The sequence below is a fragment of the Struthio camelus genome, chromosome 7, assembly GCF_040807025.1.
Source record: "Struthio camelus isolate bStrCam1 chromosome 7, bStrCam1.hap1, whole genome shotgun sequence".
NCBI lineage: Eukaryota > Metazoa > Chordata > Aves > Struthioniformes > Struthionidae > Struthio > Struthio camelus.
In genome coordinates, this window is record NC_090948.1 from 17,311,864 (window position 1) to 17,331,071 (window position 19,208).

General features: G+C 59.9%; 1 protein-coding gene across 1 annotated transcript; it reads left to right on the plus strand.

The window, feature by feature from the left end:
- The first annotated feature begins 17,205 nt into the window (after positions 1–17,205).
- Positions 17,206–19,208, plus strand: NKX2-3 (NK2 homeobox 3). Its single transcript, XM_068949947.1, has 2 exons — positions 17,206–17,733; positions 18,449–19,208. Exons 1-2 carry the CDS (start codon positions 17,391–17,393, stop codon positions 19,087–19,089), a joined length of 984 nt encoding a protein of 327 aa, XP_068806048.1. The 5' UTR covers positions 17,206–17,390; the 3' UTR covers positions 19,090–19,208.

Sequence of the window (19,208 nt, forward strand, 5' to 3'; positions counted from 1 at the left end):
GGTGCCGGCAGTGCCAGGAGCCATGCTGCACTGCTCTTGCGAACGCGAATGGGCGCAAGGGCGGCACGGGGGAGAACGCTCAGGCCACTGCAGCCTGGCCCCTGGCCCCCAGCTGGCACCAGCAGCAGCTGGACAGGGGGATTAAGAGGCATCCCTGGGTCCTGGCCAAATCTCTGACTGCTCCATAAGGCAGAGAGAAGCAAATGCAGCAAGCAAGGGCCTCCCTGCTCCTGCTCCTGCCCAACAGGCATCAGGGTCCCTCCAGGGCCACACAGGGCCCCACCAGGGCACCCAGCAATGCCAAGACGCTGTGCTGGCACCAGCCCCTCTTGAGGACCAGGTGCAGGAAACGCGGTGTGAGGGAGGCTGCAGACCTTACCCAGGCTGGACTCAGGAAGGGAGCCTCAGGGAACGGGAAGGGAAGAGATGGAGAAGGGGCACGTGTGCCTGAGAGGACCATGGGGACTGGAGGCCAACCTTTACGGATAGAAAGCACCTAATCCTGAGGAACTGCAAAGTCGGGAAAGATGTTCCTTGGGGTACATACATGGGCTTCTGCCCACAGTCGGCACCCGTCCTTGCCCCACAGGGTGCCCAGGGAAGACCCTGTGAGACAGCAGGGAAATACGCAGCTCTTCGGAAAGAGCTGGTGGGGGAAGAGGATGAGCCAGACAATTACTGTCTGGAAAGTCTCACCCGGGTCCCTAGTAAAATAATGGCACAAATATTAAGAAAAGGAGCTCTGTAAACATCTAGAGGATAATGAAACCATGAGCTATAAGCAGGATGGGATTTGTAAATAAAGCACTGTGCCAAAAACAACAAGCCCTCCATAATTGTTTTGGATAGAATGACAAGATTAGTGCGGGAAGGCGACTCGGCAGGATGTCATGAGAGGAGACCTGGAAGCATCAGGTCTGTCTTCGCTGCCTGGCCATTAAGGAGCCCCCAGCACATCTGGGCAGGTTTCAGGGAGCTGATTCGCTTGGGCACATGTAAATCGGCCTCTGAGCTCACACGCAGTGATACCCTCTTTGGCAGGACTAACACCTGGGGATTCATCTGCCCTGAGAGAGTCTAAGACCTGCAGCCCCAGGGGCTGCTGGTCCAAACGCTGTACACATGCCACACTATCATTTTTGTGCTCACTCATGCACCAGCACAGACCAAGTCTAAAACGGAGCCTGGGGGGCCCAGCTGGTGCACGTCCCACCATCCACCCTCACAGAGCTGCGGCTTGTGCAGCGCAGGAATGAGCAAGCCGGGGCTGCCGCAGATGGGCAGAATAGGAAACAATATTAAGCAAAGCTGGTAGAAGGAAAGTAATGCTAGCATCTTCACTCTTCCCCAGGTTTTGGCAAAGATTTGTCTTTGGTGAACGTCAGAATGGCATGTTCTCCAAAATTGTACCCAGATAGGTCTTCCAGTGCACTGAAGCATCAGATCTTTGGCCAGACTTAAGAGGTAAAATGCATGCCTCTCCTGGCAATTAAATTTTTGAAATGCAGTGATATAAAAGCACACGTAAGTCTTAGGTCTTCTAGTAGTCATCTGCACTATAAAGGCCAAAAACGTCCAGTTTTGGTGTTGCATGGGAGGAAGACTGGAGGCCTGGCCAGAGGGTACCCACCTTGAGAACAGGGCCAGCTCTGGCTCTTTGGCTTCCGCACAGAGACTGCAGCCATGCTGGACCAGGCGATTGCCGTTCCCTGCTGAACAGCTGGCTACATTCAGATTGCAATATAATATATACTACCAGTCACACACAAACTGAGGATAAAATGCGCCATATATGGTGAAGATATTATTAGTCCATAGCTGTCTTAATAGGATCTTCTGAGGAAATCTTGCTCGAAAATTGGAAATAGGTTTGAATATGAGAATAAAGCATGCCTAAAGAATCAAAAGCAATGGTTTCAAAGAAACAGTGAGCATTAAGGCTGTGAATGTCATACACTTAGATTTTTGCAAGGTGCTTAACTTAGCACCACACAGTATTCTAATTAAATATTAGTGCTATATCATGCCAGTTGCCCACACATTAAATAAATTAAATAAATTAAATCTTGATAGGGCTCCAGAAGTACTTCTCAACAGAGAAATGTCACTGAGACAGTGTCTGGAAGTGTCCCTCAAAGATCAGCACTAGACTCTAGGCATCCAATATAACCACACATGATCTGAGAGTCGGGATGAACTCACTGCTGGCAACATCTGCTGCAGTTCAAATGTGAAAGAGAGGACGAGCTCACCGGGTGATCTCCAAATGCAAAATTAGATGTTTGAGCAAAGAAAGTGGGATGTCTCTCTGGGCAGCATAGGATAATGCTGAACTCTGGCTCTGAGGGGGATTGGGGGTCACGGGAATGAGCACTAGACAGGAGCCTGATGCTAGGACAAAATGGGAGTTACTATATAGTGCTTTACACCTGCACACAGCATTGGGAAGCCAACCTTGGCATATCGTGACTAGTTCGGTGCCCCATTTTAGAAAGAGGCAGATAAAGGGACAGCAACAGGTCTCACTTCCCCTCACCTCAGCAAGGCAGGGGTCTCCCATAGCATCCTTGCGGCCTCACTGGGGAGGCAGGGACTGGAAGGGGCTTAACAATTGGGTGCAGTGCTGGCAGAGGGGCTGAAAGATGGTGGGATCTCCATCTTTGGAGATTTCCAAAATTTGACTGATCAAGGCCCAACCAGTGGGCTAGACAGCCAGAGGTCCCGAGGCCAAAATTATTCAGTGACATGAGAGAAGGTGGAGCAAACACCCGCAGAAAAGACACAAGGGCAGGAGAATGTACCCCACAATGACAGAATCAAGCTCAGTCTATTTTCTTTTTAAAAAAGCTTAAGAAATTTGACTGCTATGCACAACTACTCTCATAGTAAGAAAATACCCTACGCTGAAGTGTTTTTATTCCAGCCAGAAAAGGCAGAATCAATGGCTGGAAAGGAGAAGTTTGACAAACCTGCATAGGAAATAAGCCATACATTTTCTGAGCAATGCTAATTAGCCGGTGGACTAAACGCTGGTGATTAAATATGACAAAAACATGAACTCCATCTCTTCTTTAGACCAGATGCTTTTTTGCATTAGCCAAAACCCAAGTTATTAGGATCCAAAAAGAGCAACTAGACGAAATGCTCAGGGAGATCAGAATGAGTGATCTAATGACTAATTTTGATCTTAAACATTGGGAGCAAAAATACATCGCGTTACTAATACACATACAAAAATTCGCATTGCATGAACTCAGCATAAACACTAAACAGCTGACATCTGCAAACCCACACAGGGAGGGGGGCAACTGCTGCTAGTCCCGTTTTACAAACAGGAAAACACCCAACCCACAGCGGACCAGCAAGAGCCTTGCAGTGGGAGTGAAACCAGCAGCTAGATGTGAGCTTGCCCGAGTCTGTCACCAGGCAAGTTCGTGAACCAAGATGTGGTCTGTTTTACGGTGCACTTGGATCCCAGACACAGGCATCCCATGAAAGGATGGGAAAGAGAAGGTTTCCCCACGTACGACTTGGCAGGAACCACATAAGGCTTATGGTATTCTAGGAAAAGCAGGACCGCAGAGAGGTACAGAAATGGGCAAAAGAACAGAGGGAAAAAACATTTATGAATAAATAACAAAAAAGGGAGATGGAAATGATGGAAACCTGCCTTGGACAATGACGATGTTTGCAACTGAAGGAACACACCTGGCAGGGACCAGTCCTGAATAGACTGGCTAAAGGCAAAACGATCTTCTCTGTTTCTAGTATCGGAATTCACAGAATTATAGAAAATAAGCCTGGAAGGCCCTTAAAAGGTCACCTAGCCTGTCTGCCTGCCCCAGGAGGAGGCAGGCTCTACCCAAACCCTTCCTGGTGGAGGTTTTGTCTAACCTCTTCCTAAAAGAAGCCTCTAGTGGTGAAGACAGCTCCCAAGAAAAATTAGTTTCAATCTCCTTTACTGCAGTCATTGCAGTGTAGGCCTATGGCTTCTTGTTCTATCCGCCCTGAAAATAAAGAATAGCTCATTATCTCTCACTTTGTAACAACACTTTATGTATTTGAAGACTTTTATTTCCCTGCAGTCTTCTCAACAATAAGCAACCCTGGTCCTTCAGCCTTCTCCAGTATGTCATGTTTTCCGAATTTCTGATCACTCTTGTCGTTCTTCCCCAGCCTCTCTCCAAGATCCACGACATGAAATGCTGTGTCCAAAGTGGGATTCAGCACTCAAGATAGCACTCTGTAAGTGCAGAAGGATTACATCAGGTGTCTTACAGACACCTTGTTTGTATGTCCCAGTCTGATTTTGCTCCTCTCACTCAGCATGATGCTGTTGGCACATGTTCCCTTTGGGACCCACTGTCACCTCCAGCTACTTTCCCATAGAACATGCTTGTTCATTCCCCAGCGAATGAAGTTCCCCAGCTTGTGCAGTTGATTTTTCCTAGCTAATTGAAAAGCCTTATATTTGCTTTTTTGTTCAGTTTTATTTCAGATTCTTCCAATATGTCAAGAAAATCTAAATTTCACTCTTGCAGGCTCTGCCAGACTGGTGCTGCCTAAACGTGATGAAAATTACTGATGAAAGCATTGACTAGAACTAGAGCCAGAGCAGACGCTGTTTCCCAGCCAGCTGTGCTCCTGCTTAGCCACAGATTCACCTAGACTATGTTCTTCTCCCTTGCTCATGAGAATTTCATGTGAAAGCATGACTAAAGTTCTGCAAAATTCAAGATACAGCACATCTTTTTCCTCCATATTGGCAAACATAGCTATCCTCAAGTAGATGAAAATTTGGTTGTTTTGGCTCCTAACAGACAGTTCAAGCTCTCACATCGCTTTGTTATCTCTACTCACATGTTGTGTTCCTTAATGATGTATTTGCCTGTCTTCAAATCTGCTTATGCAAATGTCCCATTTTTCCCTTCAGCTCTGCACCCCTGTCTCAACTGTCTTGAGTAAAGCTCAGGAACTTGGAAAGATACTGAGGTTCATTTTGCAAAAAAAAAAAAAAAAAAAGGGGAAAAAAACAGTTCAACAACAACAAAACCCTCGGAACTCACATGTTTATCCAAATTCATCTCAGCCTTCTGGGGACAGTGACTTTTTAGGGTAAAATGAAAACAAGTTCAAGTGAGTTTTCCATCCCTGCGACAGTACGGTGATTCCAGCCAATCTGAAATAATTTTCCAAGAAGATTTCCTGCAACCCCACAGTGATTAAAGGAAATAACATTGTGAATAAAGGGACATTCTTCAAAGTCAATGAACGAGCCACAGACTGTACGTTCTCACAGAGAGCCGGAAAGCGCCAGCGCGAGATGGACTCCGTGCCACGCGGCCCCCCAGAAGGAAGAGGGTGGGAGGCCGGGTCCGTCCCCCTTCCCCGCGCCGGGGTTGTGACCGGGCGCCTGCATGCAGCTTGGGCACCGGCTCCTCCATCGCGGCGGCGGAGGAAGACTCCCGGCGGCAGCGGAAGAGGCCCCAGGGCTGCATGGGCTTGGGGTGAATGAATGGCTGGCCGCGGCGGCCGCCAAGGCTGTTGGACGTTTCCCGTGTGCTCGGTGCCGGGCACGGGAACGCCGGCAAGGGGCTCAGCAGCCCCTCGCAAACCAGGCGCGAGAGCCCAACGAAACCAGCGTCCGGGTGACTCCACCAAGCTCACGAGCCCGGCAGTGGCAGGAGGCCATGCCGCAGCCTCCTGCCCAGGAGATGCCCCGCATGTCCCTTTGTCCGAACAAAGCCGACGGCGCGTGAGCCCGGCCGGGCCCCAAGACTGACACGGAAATGCGAACGGGCCCGAAAAGCCACTCAGCCGGGCGAGATCGTGCCGTGCTGCAACTGCGGGCAAGCAGAGTCATGCCGGCTCCGTCGCCGGCCCCGCTCTTTGGGAGCTGCGGGATCGGAGGAAATACCCCGGCACTGGGAACGACGAGGGAGGGATGAGCGCGCCCAAAATGGCTGAGCCAAGGGAACTCTCAAAAACCCGCCTTCCAGGCTAAAACAAAGACGAGAGGGGAATAATGAGGCAGGCTGGGGAGAGAGGCAAGAAGGGACTGCTTGGAAATGCAAACACACAGGCTGCAGTTGATGCTGCGTAATAAGGGAATTAGCTAATGAGCTTACTGCAACACACTGACAATTCCCTTAGAAATATCGCGGCCACCTGGGGAGGCTCTGAGAGCCCGGAGAGGAGCACGGGCGGCCCTAATCTGCAGGGCTGGAAAGATGAGCCGCCCGCGCCCCCCGCCACCAAACAACGCCTGTGTCCGGGGGGATGCGAAAGGGCAAACGAAACTGGGACGACGAGATGATACGAAAACACGTTAATAAACAGTGTTGCAAAACACAGCGGGCTGTGTTTGTGTCTGAGCTCGGAGCGCCGCAGCGCTGGGGCGCAGCACGCCAGCCCGAGCGGCACCCCGTCAGCGGGGCAGGAGCCGGGTCACGCTCGCCCGGGTTGGGGCTTTTTTTTAAATAGTTTTGTACAACGCCTTGTTGAACAGGCAGCAATTCCTGAGCACGGCTTCTAGGGTCTGCCCGCATAGGAACTTGCATAGATATAAATTACTTTCCCCTGCTCCGGCAGCTATAATGGATATGTCGGGCAAACCAAGTAACTTGAAAACGTGGATTCTCTTTAAAGTCATTCAGCACATTCAGCAATTGTATCTGAATTGAAAGCAAATTCAAATGTACGTGCATGTGAGGACACTAATTTGAACTTAAACTGGGTAAGACAACCGAATGTTAAAAGTCACTTAGAACAATGCCAATATTAAATATACAAATACTCATCAAATACTTAAGAAAGTGGTTTTCAGACAGCAATCAGGCTCTGCAACAAAATATTATTAACTGATTAATATTAAACTCATTGAGGAATTTGTGCATGAGGCACTACTTGCATGAATTAGTAAAGGGAAAGTATGAACAACACCAAGGACAAAACACTCCTCCAAAGAAAAAAGGGAAAATCAAAAACGCTAAAAATGAAGCTCCACTTGAAAGAAAAAAAATATTGCCACACCAGTGAGGAGAGAAACCAAATGCAGACATTTGCTGGAAAAGAGGAAATTAAGGATTTTTATTAGCATTATAAAGCAGAATTATTATTACTACTACTAACAATGTGAAAAATGAGTTATAAAAATTACAGAAAATTTTATTGTCCAAAATGAATTTGATTGAAAACTATTGTATGGAAAACAGGAGTTTTTAATTTAACTTTTCAATAGGACACTTTGAAACAAATTTTTTTATGGAAGTTTTGATTTTTATTTCCGTTTTCATAAACCAGAAAGTTGATCAAAATTTGGAAACAGCATGTTTTTGTGCTTTCATTGTCTTCTTTTTCTCCCCTACCCAGAAGCTGCTTGAAGAATGCCTGACGTTTGCATTAGATTTCCTCCTCTCTTTTTTCATCTTTTCTTCCCTATGCAGTCACTTTTCAAAGCTTTACCACTCCAGGGAAAGAAAAAAAGAAAATCCTAAGGGCAGTATAATTTGCTTAGCTATTGCAGGGCCATAAGAATAAAAAGAAAAGGAGAAGAAAGAAAAAAAAGATTTTCAAAATTTCACTAATTTTTCAGACTTTCAGCTGTACTAGAAACAATTTGCGCCTGCACAGAAAATGGTGTGATTTATAGCAAAATGAGACTAGAGTTTTCTATTTTTTTTCTTTTTTCTTTTGTGAAGTTCTCTTCTCAAATGTTTAATTGGACTTTTTTGGTTGGGAAAAATCCGGGGCGATTCTGTAGGGCAGCACTCTTTCATTAGCTTGGATTATTAAGGCCGGGAGGAGACCAAGGCAGAGCAAGTGAGACGGAAAGCGGCAGCCGGGCGCGCGCAAGCAGCGGTGCGGGAGCTGCGGCGCGCCGGCGTACCTGCCGGGCTCGCTCCCGCGCTGCCGCCGCGGCCTGGCCGGAAGGGAAACAAATCACGGCGCCTCGGTCCGCGGGGTCCGCGGGAGCGATCGTGCCGCCGGCGCTGCGAGGCCGGAGCTCCCGGGGCAGCCTCTCCGGAGGGAGGCCGAGATGCGCCTCGCCTCCGCGGCGGGTGCCCCGGTTCCCACGCCCGGGGAAGGGGCACGCCGCCCCGGATGGCCCGGGTGCCGCCGGCTCTCCGCCTGCCGGTTGGGACCGCGGCCGGGGGCCGGGAGCCGGAGGCTTTCCCTGCGCCGCAGACCCACCTCCCGGCTCCCGCGGCAGCCGGGCGCCTGAGTCCGGATCCCGACACCGCCGGGCGCGCAGCGGCGTCTGCCGCGGGACAGGGCGCGGGCCCGCTCCGAGAGGGGGGACTGTCACTCCGCGGCGGCCGAACAATAGTCAGCAACAGTTATTTATTTTCTAAATAAATCAGCGGGTCCCGAGCTGAAGGGCTGGAAAGCGGCGGTGGAGATTAGACCCTCCCCAAACCCCGGCTGGGCCTTGAGCCGCTGTCAGGGCTACAGAGAAACAGCAGCAAACTCTCACGCAAATGGCCTATAAAAAAGGCCCCTGTCAAAGGCACCTTGACCTGGAGGCTCGCTTCGGTGCTGGGCTCCCCGGCGGCCCTCCCCTCCCAGGGCTGCGCTCTCCTCGCATGATGTATTTCCCCTGCCTTTTTTAGCGCTGCATTATGTTCGCTCCAGGAAACAGCCTCTTCCTTCTTATAAACACAGCCCTGGGTTAGTGACCAGCGGCCCTGCCACTCCGCAGCCACTCTCTGTCCATCCATCACACCTCGCTGTCACCCTGGCAACATATCTCTTGGACCGGTCCGGCTCCGGCGATGGGAGCGGCGGGGGGAGCGGGGGGGTCACATACGCAGAGCACAATTCCAGCCTGCTGACTAATTCCCTGGAAACCCTGGGGCTGCACAATGAGAAAGCCTTTCCGAGGGTTTCTCGAACGTTACTGGAAGGTCAGGCGAAGGTCAGCGCAAGGACACGGCTCCGGCTTTCCCGACCGGCAGCAGGGCGTGTGCGCGGTGCGGACGTGGGCCAGCCGCGCCGGCCGGGCGCGCGGGGGCACCGCGGCCCGGGGACGCGGCGCGGTGCCCGGCCCCTGGGGACGTGCCTCGGCGCGGCCGGAGCGGCGTCGGCGCCTCCAGCGGGACGGGGCACGGCGAAGGGCTTGGCCCCTTCCCTCCCCGGGAGAGGGGGAGGATGAGGAAGAGGCCGAGCCGCCTGCGCCCGGTGCTAGCTCCCGGCCGGTTTCCTCCCGGCCGCGCACGCCGGCCCTGGGAGCAGGCGACGCTCCCCGCAGGGAAACCTGCCTCCGGCCGGCGGCGCTGCCCTGCCGGCCTCCCCTCCGCTGGGAGCTGTGTGCCCCAGACCGCCCCCCGGGCCTACCTGCTTCTCCTTTAAGTTAAGCCACTGCCTCTCAAAGCAAACGCCAGTTCAAGGCAGGTATTTCTACCTATATGAGAGATCTGCGCTCGTCGAACAACACGACGCCTCACTTTTGCCCACTCCCGGCATAAAGTGGGGAGCCAGATTTAAAAGGGAGAAAGAAAGACAAAGCTTCTGCGGACGTATCTTTACAAACCCAAACCAAAGCCCCATGAGGGCAAATCCTTTCTAATCCGTGCTCTTCCTTAGAGGTGTAAGTGGAGTGGAAGGGTGGAGGGGGGGGGATTAAGATCTGGAAAACTGAGTTCCCCTTCCCTTAGGTCTGGCAGAGAGCCCACTGATACACTAAAAACAAGTCTGGAGAGAAGCCTGTGTGGGATAATCCAAAACTGGCCCCAGAAGGGACGAGAACAATTAGGAATCCTCTCTCAAGTCTCCACTCCAAGAAAGAAAAACAGTTTATAATTTTATCTAGAGTTGTTGTTAGAAAGTTCTGATTCATCGGGATACACTAACAACTTCTGTTCAGTAATTACAAGGAGAATTCATTAGACGAACTTGGGAGATAAACTAGTAACAGAAACTTTCAAATCTCCCACCTGCCTGGCTGCGTGCGGGACTCAGAGTCTGCTCTATTTATACCACAGCCATCAGTGAGGAGGGGAAAGCAACATGAGTTGCAATGGCAAAATGTGAGAAGAAAACCATATCAAAGGAAAATGGAAGAATGGGTGTCTACTGAAAATGCACAGTCCAAGCACACACTTCACATTTAACCTTGTCGGCCGCAGCAGCCATCTGGGGAGCCGTTTTCCTTCTCTTCCCCAGAACGTGCCATGATCCCCACCCACAGCGACCATTCCCTTTCCAGAGAAAAACATGCCATGGCATCAGGGGCTTGTCTGCCGTGGTGCTTGGAAGCAGCGTGCCAGATGCCTTTCAGGTGAGCCTGTCAGGCTGTGCCATCTCTTGCCTTGTATTTTACCTAGTAGAAACAAAAAGGATGAGGTTCCCCAGATCCTGTCTTATTCCCTCAACGCTGGCTGCAGGTAAAGTGCAGGAGCTTGTTACAACGTGGAGGGGGATATTTGTGCAAAACCCTCCTGAGCTGACCAGTGACAAGTTGCTGGCTCAGAGCATGAAGCCATGCAGCAGTCCTGGCTGCAGAAGCCCCTTGGAGCCCTGGGCAGGCCCTAAAGGCAACTGGCTGACCAGCAGGCAAACCAGAGCAAGCGCCGTTACAGAAGGGCAACTGACGTGCACACCACGCCACACGTGCGCTCCTGGGCGCTGTAGCTGCAGCACAGCCAAAGTTGCAGCATAGTTTCTGCTGAAAGCTGATTTCTGCACCCTTTCTAAATCTGGTTATCTGGAAAACAGCCTGTAACCGCAGGGCTGGGTGCCATTTTTGGTGCAGATTTACCAGCTCCCAGGGCTTGCCATTCACAAGGATAACCTCAGCCACATGGGAACAAACCCTGCTTGCAGCCACAGGAATCTTGATTAAGCAGTAGGAGAAGTGGGGGCTGGCTGCCAGGCAGATGCCCTAAACAAGAGGAACTTATCAGCTCTGTTTCCAAGATGAGACATATGTCACCACCTCGCGCAGATTCAGCCTGGCTGCTTGCTCTTCAAAAGCATGCATATATTGAAGCATGAGCGTTTCCACATCTCTAAAGGACACAAAGGTAGAAATAGCCACCAAGTAACTTGCGAAATTTGTTCTAGAAAAGGCTTCACTCAGGCTAAGAAAAGCGCTGCACCCAGAATGCTTCGGGGGAGGCGCTGGACTGGAACAAGAGCCAGTGTGCAGCTGCGCTCCCAGCACCACGTGTTCGTCAGAGGACCGGCCCCAATGGCAGGACCGGGAGGTCCTGAGCAAGGAGGAACACCAAGTGCTGCGGACAGCAAGGAACCGTTCCATGCAGTATATACACAGCAACCCCTGACACGGCTAATCCCTGGTGTTTATTATGTAATAAAAAGCTTTCCAGACCTGTTAAAATTTAATTGGTTTAATCTTAATTGTTCCATTTTCTACAGCACATGCAAACACAGAGCCTGACCCTGCCACTCTCATGTGAACCATCCCACTGGCTGCAGTGGGAGCAGGATGAAACCCGCTGACTTCAGCAGGATTACGTACATGAATCAGAGCTGCAGGCCTGGGCTCTGAGCTGAAATCCAGCGCTGGGCAGGCCGCCAGCACAAGGCCCAGGGTCCACTTACGTTCCACTTAAGCCCTATGGGATGCAAGTGGTACGCAGGCCTGCGGATGCAAGCGGTGAATGAGCCTCGTGCTGGGCCTCTGCTCAAGGATGAATTTCAGCCCTAGTTCTTAACCTCATGGACACAAACATGTAGCAACCGCTTCTGGAGCACGAAGCAAAGGAGCTCGGAGGAAAGGCTGTGGGCTTTGCGCTGTGTGAGTGAGAAGGGGGTGGCGTACATGTGTTTGTGGTGCTGTCTTCCAGCAGAAGCCCAGACACTGGACCATCTCATCGCACTAGCAGTAAACTGTGATTTATGACAGATTCTTCTCCAGAGGAAGAGGTGTTTTACTACCCTCCACACGTCCGCCGTCACAGGGCTGTGCTGTGCAGCAGGGTGGCTTTGTGGAGCCTGGACACCCTTTGTGCACAACAGATGCCAAATAAAAGCAGGCAGAAGGGGGTCCTTGCCACTGACATTTCCTATCCTGCATTGCCTCAGACACAGGATGACCTTTACCTGCTCCCGCGATTTGGCTCTCACAGAGCTCAATATGTTGGGTCAGCCTCAGCTCCAGAGGTCCATTGCACACTGTAATAAAGGGCAGCCCCCCTTTTGGTGTCCAAAGCTAATAAGTTTGCCTTCCTGCAATGACCTGCACTCTTGCACGAGCTACTCTTATCCACCAAAGTGCGGATCGCTGAATGCCGCACACAGCTACTGGTACCCAGCACCACTTTGAATCAGACAAATCAAGCTCCCACCTTTGAAATGTATGCATTTCTCAGGACATTGAAGAATCTGGATCTGACCACCAGAAAAACACATCTGGTCAGTGCTTTTTGGGGAGACACATTCCCAAACCATACATCCCTGCAAGAACTGTGAGGCAAAAGTAAATCAGCCAGTGCCAGAGAGAACAAGAAAATTAATTCCCAGCACAAACACAGTTCACTATTGAAAAAAAAAATATTTGTAGTGATAGCCTTCTCACAAAACTGGACATTAAATAGGTCTTGGCAAAACCAACGCAGGGGGTTCCCAGGACCCTGAGAGGCAAGAGGCAGGTGTCAGCCGGCAGACCTGGGTGGGCAGGGAGGTGGGCAGCACATTGCTGGGTGAGCATGCAGCACCCCTGAGCAGTGGAGCGCTCAGCCTGCACGGGTGCTCTGCTTTCTTGGGGGATAAACATAGTATGTCATTTCAAAAGGGGTGAAAAAAAAGAGTAATCTCTGGGAAAATAACGCAATTGGCATAAAAGCCATTTTCTACAACAGTGGAGAAATCTCCAGCGGCTGTCTCTTCCCTGTTGCCCCTCCGCTCGCCCGGACAGCGAGGGCAGCGTGCTGCGGACAGCAAGGGACGGGACGCCAATAGCACCGCCGGCGGGAAGCACGGAAAGCGAGGGCTCTGCCCGCCGGGGGTCCCCCTGCAGCCAGCCCGGGACAGCGGGCCGGGGCCACCAGTGCCGGCCGGGCGCTGCAGCAGACGGGGCCGCGCCGGGCCCGCTGCCCCCGGCCGCCGCAGGGCCGCCGCGGAGCCGCGCACCTTGCGGGGCCGCGCCGCTGCCGGGGCTCCGCGGAGCCCGGCGGGCAGCGGGCGGAGCCTGGGCCCGCTGCTCCCGCGCCGGGCGCGGCCCTGAGTCCCGCCGTGCCGAGCCGAGGCGAGCCGCGCTTCGCGGCGGGCGCTGGCCGGGCGCGCTCCCGGCAGGTGTGCGGCGGCGGCGGCGGCCGTGTGCCCGCAGCCTGCGAGGCCGGGCCGGGCCGGCCCCAGTCCCAGCGCCGGCCCCGGGCGTGGGACGCTTCCGCGGGGCCCGGCGGCCTTTCCGCGCCGCGTCCCGGCCCCGCCGTGCGGGGGCGTCCCCGGCGGCCTGCGGTTCTCACATAAATCAGGGCCGAGCCCCTGGGAAAGGGCCATTCTTCACCGGGCGCTGCTGACAGAGAACGAGAAACAGACAGGCCCTGAGATAAACCATGGCGCGGAGCGTTTACACAAGGGCAGGCTCTGTGTAAATAGAGCCGGGCGCGGGGGGCAGCTCCCGGCGGCGCGGGGCGACGCGGGCCCGCACCGGCCCCCGCGGCCGCCCCGGCCGTGCGCGGCGGAGCTCGCCCCGGCCCCGGCCCGCAGCGGGGCAGGTGGATGCGCGCAGGCAGCGCGGCGCGGGGCGCAGCCCAGCCCGCTGGGGTCCTGCCGCAGGGGGCCGGGGCCGAGTCGTCCTCGCCGGCGACGCCGGGACAGAGCCGCCGTCCTCCGCGGGTTCCCCGCGCATCCGCCGGGCGCGGCCGCGCTGCGCGGCCGGAGCCGGAGACAGCGGCGGATTAGTGTGTTTGTTTGTTTACGGCCATTAGCGCGGGGCCGGCTCCAGCACTCGGCACCCGCGAGACTAATGGAGCAATTAGCAGCGCTGCGGCTGATAGCATCGCCCCGAGCTAGGCCTCCCGGCGCGGCCGCGTGCTACCGGGCCGCCTGGGGCCCGGGCCCCGCGGGGGGAGTTTCTGCGGGGCAGCCTCGCCTGCCAGCCGCGCTGTGCGCGGTCGCTGCAGGGCAGCTCCCCCCTCCGCGGCCGGGGGGCTCTTGGCTCCGCCGCAGCATCCGCAAGGCGAGCTCCATCCATTACAATAATCCCCTGTCTAAACAGAGCGCAGGAGCGGCCGGGACAACAAGGCCCCGCTGTAAACAGAGCTCAGGGGACGCCGCTAATGATATAAATAAAATAACCATTAATAGCCCGCTGACCCCGGCCCAGTCAGCTTGGGAAAGCCCCGGAGCTGCATCCCGGGGCTGACACCCGCCGGCAGGTATCGGGCCTGCGCCCTCTCCTGGGTCCCGCACGCCGCCCCGCACCGCTGCCCTGCCCGCAGCTCGCCCCGGCCCGGCCGTGACCCGCCGCCCCGGCACCGGCGGGGACGGAGCAGCGCCCCGCTCTCGGGACAACCCCATCCTGCGCCGAGCAGGGCGCGACGGCTCCGGCCCGTTCGGCTCCGGCCGGGCCCGCTTCCCCCGACACCGCCGGCCGGGAAGTCGTCGCTCCCCACGCAGCCAAAAGGGTCCGGGACCGCCGGTGCCGCGAGGCTGGCCCGATGCCCCCCCGGCTCCCGAGGAGGCCGGAGCGGGCCGAGGCCGGCAGGCCGGGAAGGGGCTGCCTCGGGCACTGCACCGAGAGCGCGGGCAGGGCATGGGGCGCCCTCGGGAAAGGCCGGCAGCGAAGCGGCGGTGCGCAGCCTGCTGCAGGCCGGCCCGGCGGCTGCGGCGAGGCGGGCGGCGGCGGGGCAGGCAGCGCCGCCGAGCCGAGCCGGGGAGCGAGTTCCGCCCCGCCGGGCTCCCCGGGCCTCCCGGCCGCGCCTGGCGCTGGGCCCCGGCCACCGTCCAGCTGCAGGCGGCAGCGAGCTGGCGCCAGGCGAGCCCAAGGGGACAAGGAGCGCGGCCAGCGCCGGCCGGGCTCGGGGCCGAGCCCCGGCACGGCCCGGCAGCGCCCGGAGGTGGCTGGGCCAGGCGTGTGCCCGGGCCCCCTGATTCCCGCGATCACGGGAGCAGCGCGGCCCTCGGGGCGGAAAGGCCCGGTGCCGCCGCCCGCTCCTGCCCCTGATCGCCCCGTCGCGGGCACCGGCCCCGGGGAGGCGCAGGGGACGAGGGGTGCCGCGGGGTTCCCGGTGAGCCGGGGCCCCGCGCAAAGGCCCCGCCGCCCGCAGAGCCGCCGGGCCTCCACCTCGCACGTCCCGGCAGGCACCGGCCGGGCCGAGCCGAGCCGAGCCGGGAGCGGGGTCCTGCAGCGGCGGCCTGAGCGGGGCCAGGCCCGCGGGCGGACGTCCCACCGATAAGGCACTAATCCTTATCGCGGCGGCGGGCAGCGAGGGAGCGCAGGGCTACACCGCGCCCGGGCGAGCCGGCGAGGGCCGGTCCCCTTTCCCGGCCACCGGGGCCCGCCGCCGGGACCGGGTGAGCTTTGGGCGGCACCGGGTCGGGCGGGCAGCGGCGAGCAAGGAGCGACCCGCCGCGATTCAGCGCCAGGGGGTCGGCGGCGGCGCGGCCGGGAGCGATCCGGTGCTCCGGTGCGGACTGCGACCCCGGTGCGAAGAGCGGAAAGCGACCCCGCCGCGGAGAACGGGAAGCGACCGGCGCCGCCACGAGATCGTGGGCGCCTGAGCTACGACGAAGTGCGGCGGACCGAGCCCCCGGCCCGGGGCCGCGGCCGGCCGGTAATTGGGTTTCTCCGGGGCGGGTGGAGCGGCGGGGTCCGGGGAAACGAGAACACCGACGGAGCCGGTAAGTGGCGAAGCCGCCGCCCGGTAACGGCCCGAGAGAGGCGCCCGGGAAGGCCCCGCGCAGCCGCGGCCCCGGGACACTCACCTGCCCGGCGTGCGCGCCCGGCTCCCCGCGGCCTCGCCTCGGCGCCGATCCGAGCCCTGCGGAGCGGCAGGATTTTAATCACAACGAAATGTCTCGCCGGGGATCTCCTGCCCGGCGCTCGGCGCGCCCGGCCCCCGCACCGCGGCGGCACTGGGCAGCTCGGGGCGCCGGGGGCCGCGGGGCGCCGCCGCGGGGCCCCGGCACCGCCCGCCCCGCCGCGGCGGTGCGCTCGGCGGCGCGGAGGCGCAGCCCCGGGCCGGGGGGGCTCGGCGGCGCGGCGCGGGGCTCAGCGGGCGATGCCGTGCTCGCTCGGCGCGCAACCGGTTGGCACGGCGGCGCGACGGCCCCGTGGAGCCGCTCTCCACCCGTTACCGGCGGGAGAAACGAAAGGAAACGAAAGAAAACGAAAGAAAACGAAACGAGACACCGAACGGCGCCGGGAAGCGCTGCCGGCCCCGGCCCCGCATTGCCGCGGCCGCGGGCTGCCCGCCCGGCCCGGCCCGACCCGGTCCGGCCGGGCCCGGCGGTCGCTGCGGTGCGGGGCCCGATCCGGCCGCGCCGGCTGCCGCCGCGCCGCGGGCGGAGGAGCGAGCGTGCAGCCGGCGGCGGCGGTGCGCGCCGGCCGCGGGGGGGGGGGGGGGGGGGGGCGGGGGGGGGCCGGGCGGGCGGCAGGATGTGCGGGAGTAGCGGCGGGGGAGAGCGGCGGTGCCGGGGCACAGAGAGCGGGTCGGCCTAGTGTACGTCGCACGGCTGAAAGCCGCCCGAGGTAGGGGTCGCCGGGCGGCGAAGGCAAACGGGGCTGCCTTGGCAGCGGGAGTGCGGGGCACTTGCGGGGCGGGGGCGGCCGGCGGCTGCCCCGTGCTGCCGGCACCCGGGCAGGGGCGGCGGGCCCGGGCCGCACGTGTTCGCCCCTCCCGGGGCCGGGCCGGGCCGTCTGCGGGCAGGGGCCAGCGGGGCGCGCCCGGGGCGGGGGTCCCTACCTACCTACACGTGCTTAGCACTGGGAGGCGCGGTGGCGGCCGCGGCTCTCTCCAGGGTCCCCGACCCCGGCGCACGGTCCCCGCGCCCGCGGGCTCTGCCCGGCCGGGCGGGTGCCGGGTCGGGCCGGCGGGGCGCTCTCCGGGGAAGCGGCCGCCCCGAGCGCGGCCTTAATACATTGCTATTTCTGGCCCGGCGGCCGGAGCCGGGCAGGGGGCCGGCTCAGCCTCCCCCTCCCTCCAATGGCGAGGCCGCCCCCGGCCCCCGGCCCCTCCTCGCCGTGACGTGCCGGCCCGGGGCAGAGGAGGCTCCCGAGCCCTTGGCTGTCCCTGCAGAAGCTGTAACAAAACGCAGACCCCCAGCGCCGGGCTAATGGAGGCAACTTAGACAGGAGCAGGCGCGGCCCCTCGTCTCTCCGCGCTGCCTGCCCCCCCCGCCCCGGGCGCGGCGCTCCCCGCCGAGCCGCAGCCCGAGCGCCGCCGGGCCCGCGGCACTGCCTGGCCGCTTGCGCTGCCCCGATGATGTTACCGAGCCCCGTCACCTCCACCCCCTTCTCTGTCAAAGACATCCTCAACCTGGAGCAGCAGCAGGACCCGCACTATGCGGCCCAGCTCCCGCACCACCTGGACCACCACTTCCACCCCGCCGCCTGCCTGCTGGCGGCCGCCGACGGCGCCCGCTTCTCCGACGGCGAGGAGGAAGAGGAGGAGGAGAAGCTCTCCTACCTGAGCCCCATGGCAGCGCCCGGCGGCCAGGTGGACCCGCGGATCTCCACCGACAACTACGTGCACGCCGTGCTGCGCGGCTCCTGCGAGGCCCCCGGCCCGGAAGAGGAGCTGGACCCCGCGGCCCGCGACTCAAGTGAGTATCGGCCCCGCCGCGCTCCCTAGCCCGAGCCCGCCGCGCCCCGCCGCGCCGTCCCGGGCCCGGCGGGCATCGCCGCCGTGACGGCCGGGCGCCCCGCGGAGCCCCGCTGCCGGTGCTGCTTTCTCTCTGCAGCCCGGTCCCCGCCGCCGCTGGCCGGCACGGACCGTGCTTCCCCGCCGCGGCCCCGGGCATGTCGAGCAGGGACTGGCACGTCGTGGGGCGGCAACCCCTCTCCTCAGCGCGCCGCTTGCCGCGGCGCCGGGAAGCGCCGCCGCAGGGCCCCGATCCGGAGCCGCCGGATCAGGCCCACGCTCCGCAACTTCTGGGGCAGAGAGGGAGGAGCGGGGCGTTGCAGGCCTGATCCGCGCCCGGTGCGGTGGGGCCCTCCGGGAAAGAGGCGGTGGCGGCGGTGGAGCAGGTGCCCGGGGCTCGGCCCCGCGGCGCGGCGCGTAGCTCCGCAGCCGGCCCCGAGGCGCGGGGACGCGCCCGGCCCCGCCGCCCGAACCGGCACCTCGCAAAGCCCGGCGGTGCCAGAGCCGGCCGGTCCGAGCGTCGCCTCCCCGCCCGCGACGCCGTTCCCCGACGGGCGCGCCTCGGCGCGGGGCTGCGGAGCGCCGGCGCGGGGCTCTCACCCGCCGGGGCGGCCCGTCGGGAGCAGCAGCGCCCGGCGTCGGCGAGGTGCAGCCGTGACCTGTGCTCCCCTGTGCAGAGAGCTGCGTCCTGAAGAAGCCGCTGGAGGGAGCGGAGAAGCCGGAGGAGGCGGAGAGGCCGAAGCAGCGGAGCCGGAGGAAGCCGCGCGTCCTCTTCTCCCAGGCGCAGGTCTTCGAGCTGGAGCGGCGGTTCAAGCAGCAGCGTTACCTGTCGGCGCCGGAGCGGGAGCACCTGGCCAGCAGCCTCAAGCTCACCTCCACGCAGGTGAAGATCTGGTTCCAAAACCGGCGCTACAAGTGCAAGCGGCAGCGGCAGGACAAGTCGCTGGAGCTGGGCGGCCCCGCGGCCCCGCCGCCGCCGCGCAGGGTGGCCGTGCCCGTGCTGGTCCGCGACGGCAAGCCGTGCCTCGGCGGCTCGCAGGGCTACAGCTCCGCGTACAACGGGCCCTACTCCTACAACGGCTTCCCCGCTTACGGCTACGGCAACGCCGCCTCCTACAACCCTGGCTACGGCTGCACCTACCCGGCGGGCACCGGCGGCGCCTCCATGCAGGCCGCCTGCAGCCCGGCCGCGGCCGCCGGCCCCTTCGTGAACGTGGGCGGCCTGGGGGGCTTCGGCGGCGGCGGGCAGCCCCTGCACCAGGCGGCGGCGGGGCCCTCCTGCAGCCAGGGCGCACTGCAGGGCATCCGGGCCTGGTAGCCCGCACGCACTGAGGGCCGGGAGCGGACAGGCGGGACGGCCCGGCGGCTCCGGGCCGGCCGCCGAGCCCCGTTACAACGCGCACTACAGCCCGGCTTGCGCGCCGCGTAACCCGCGCC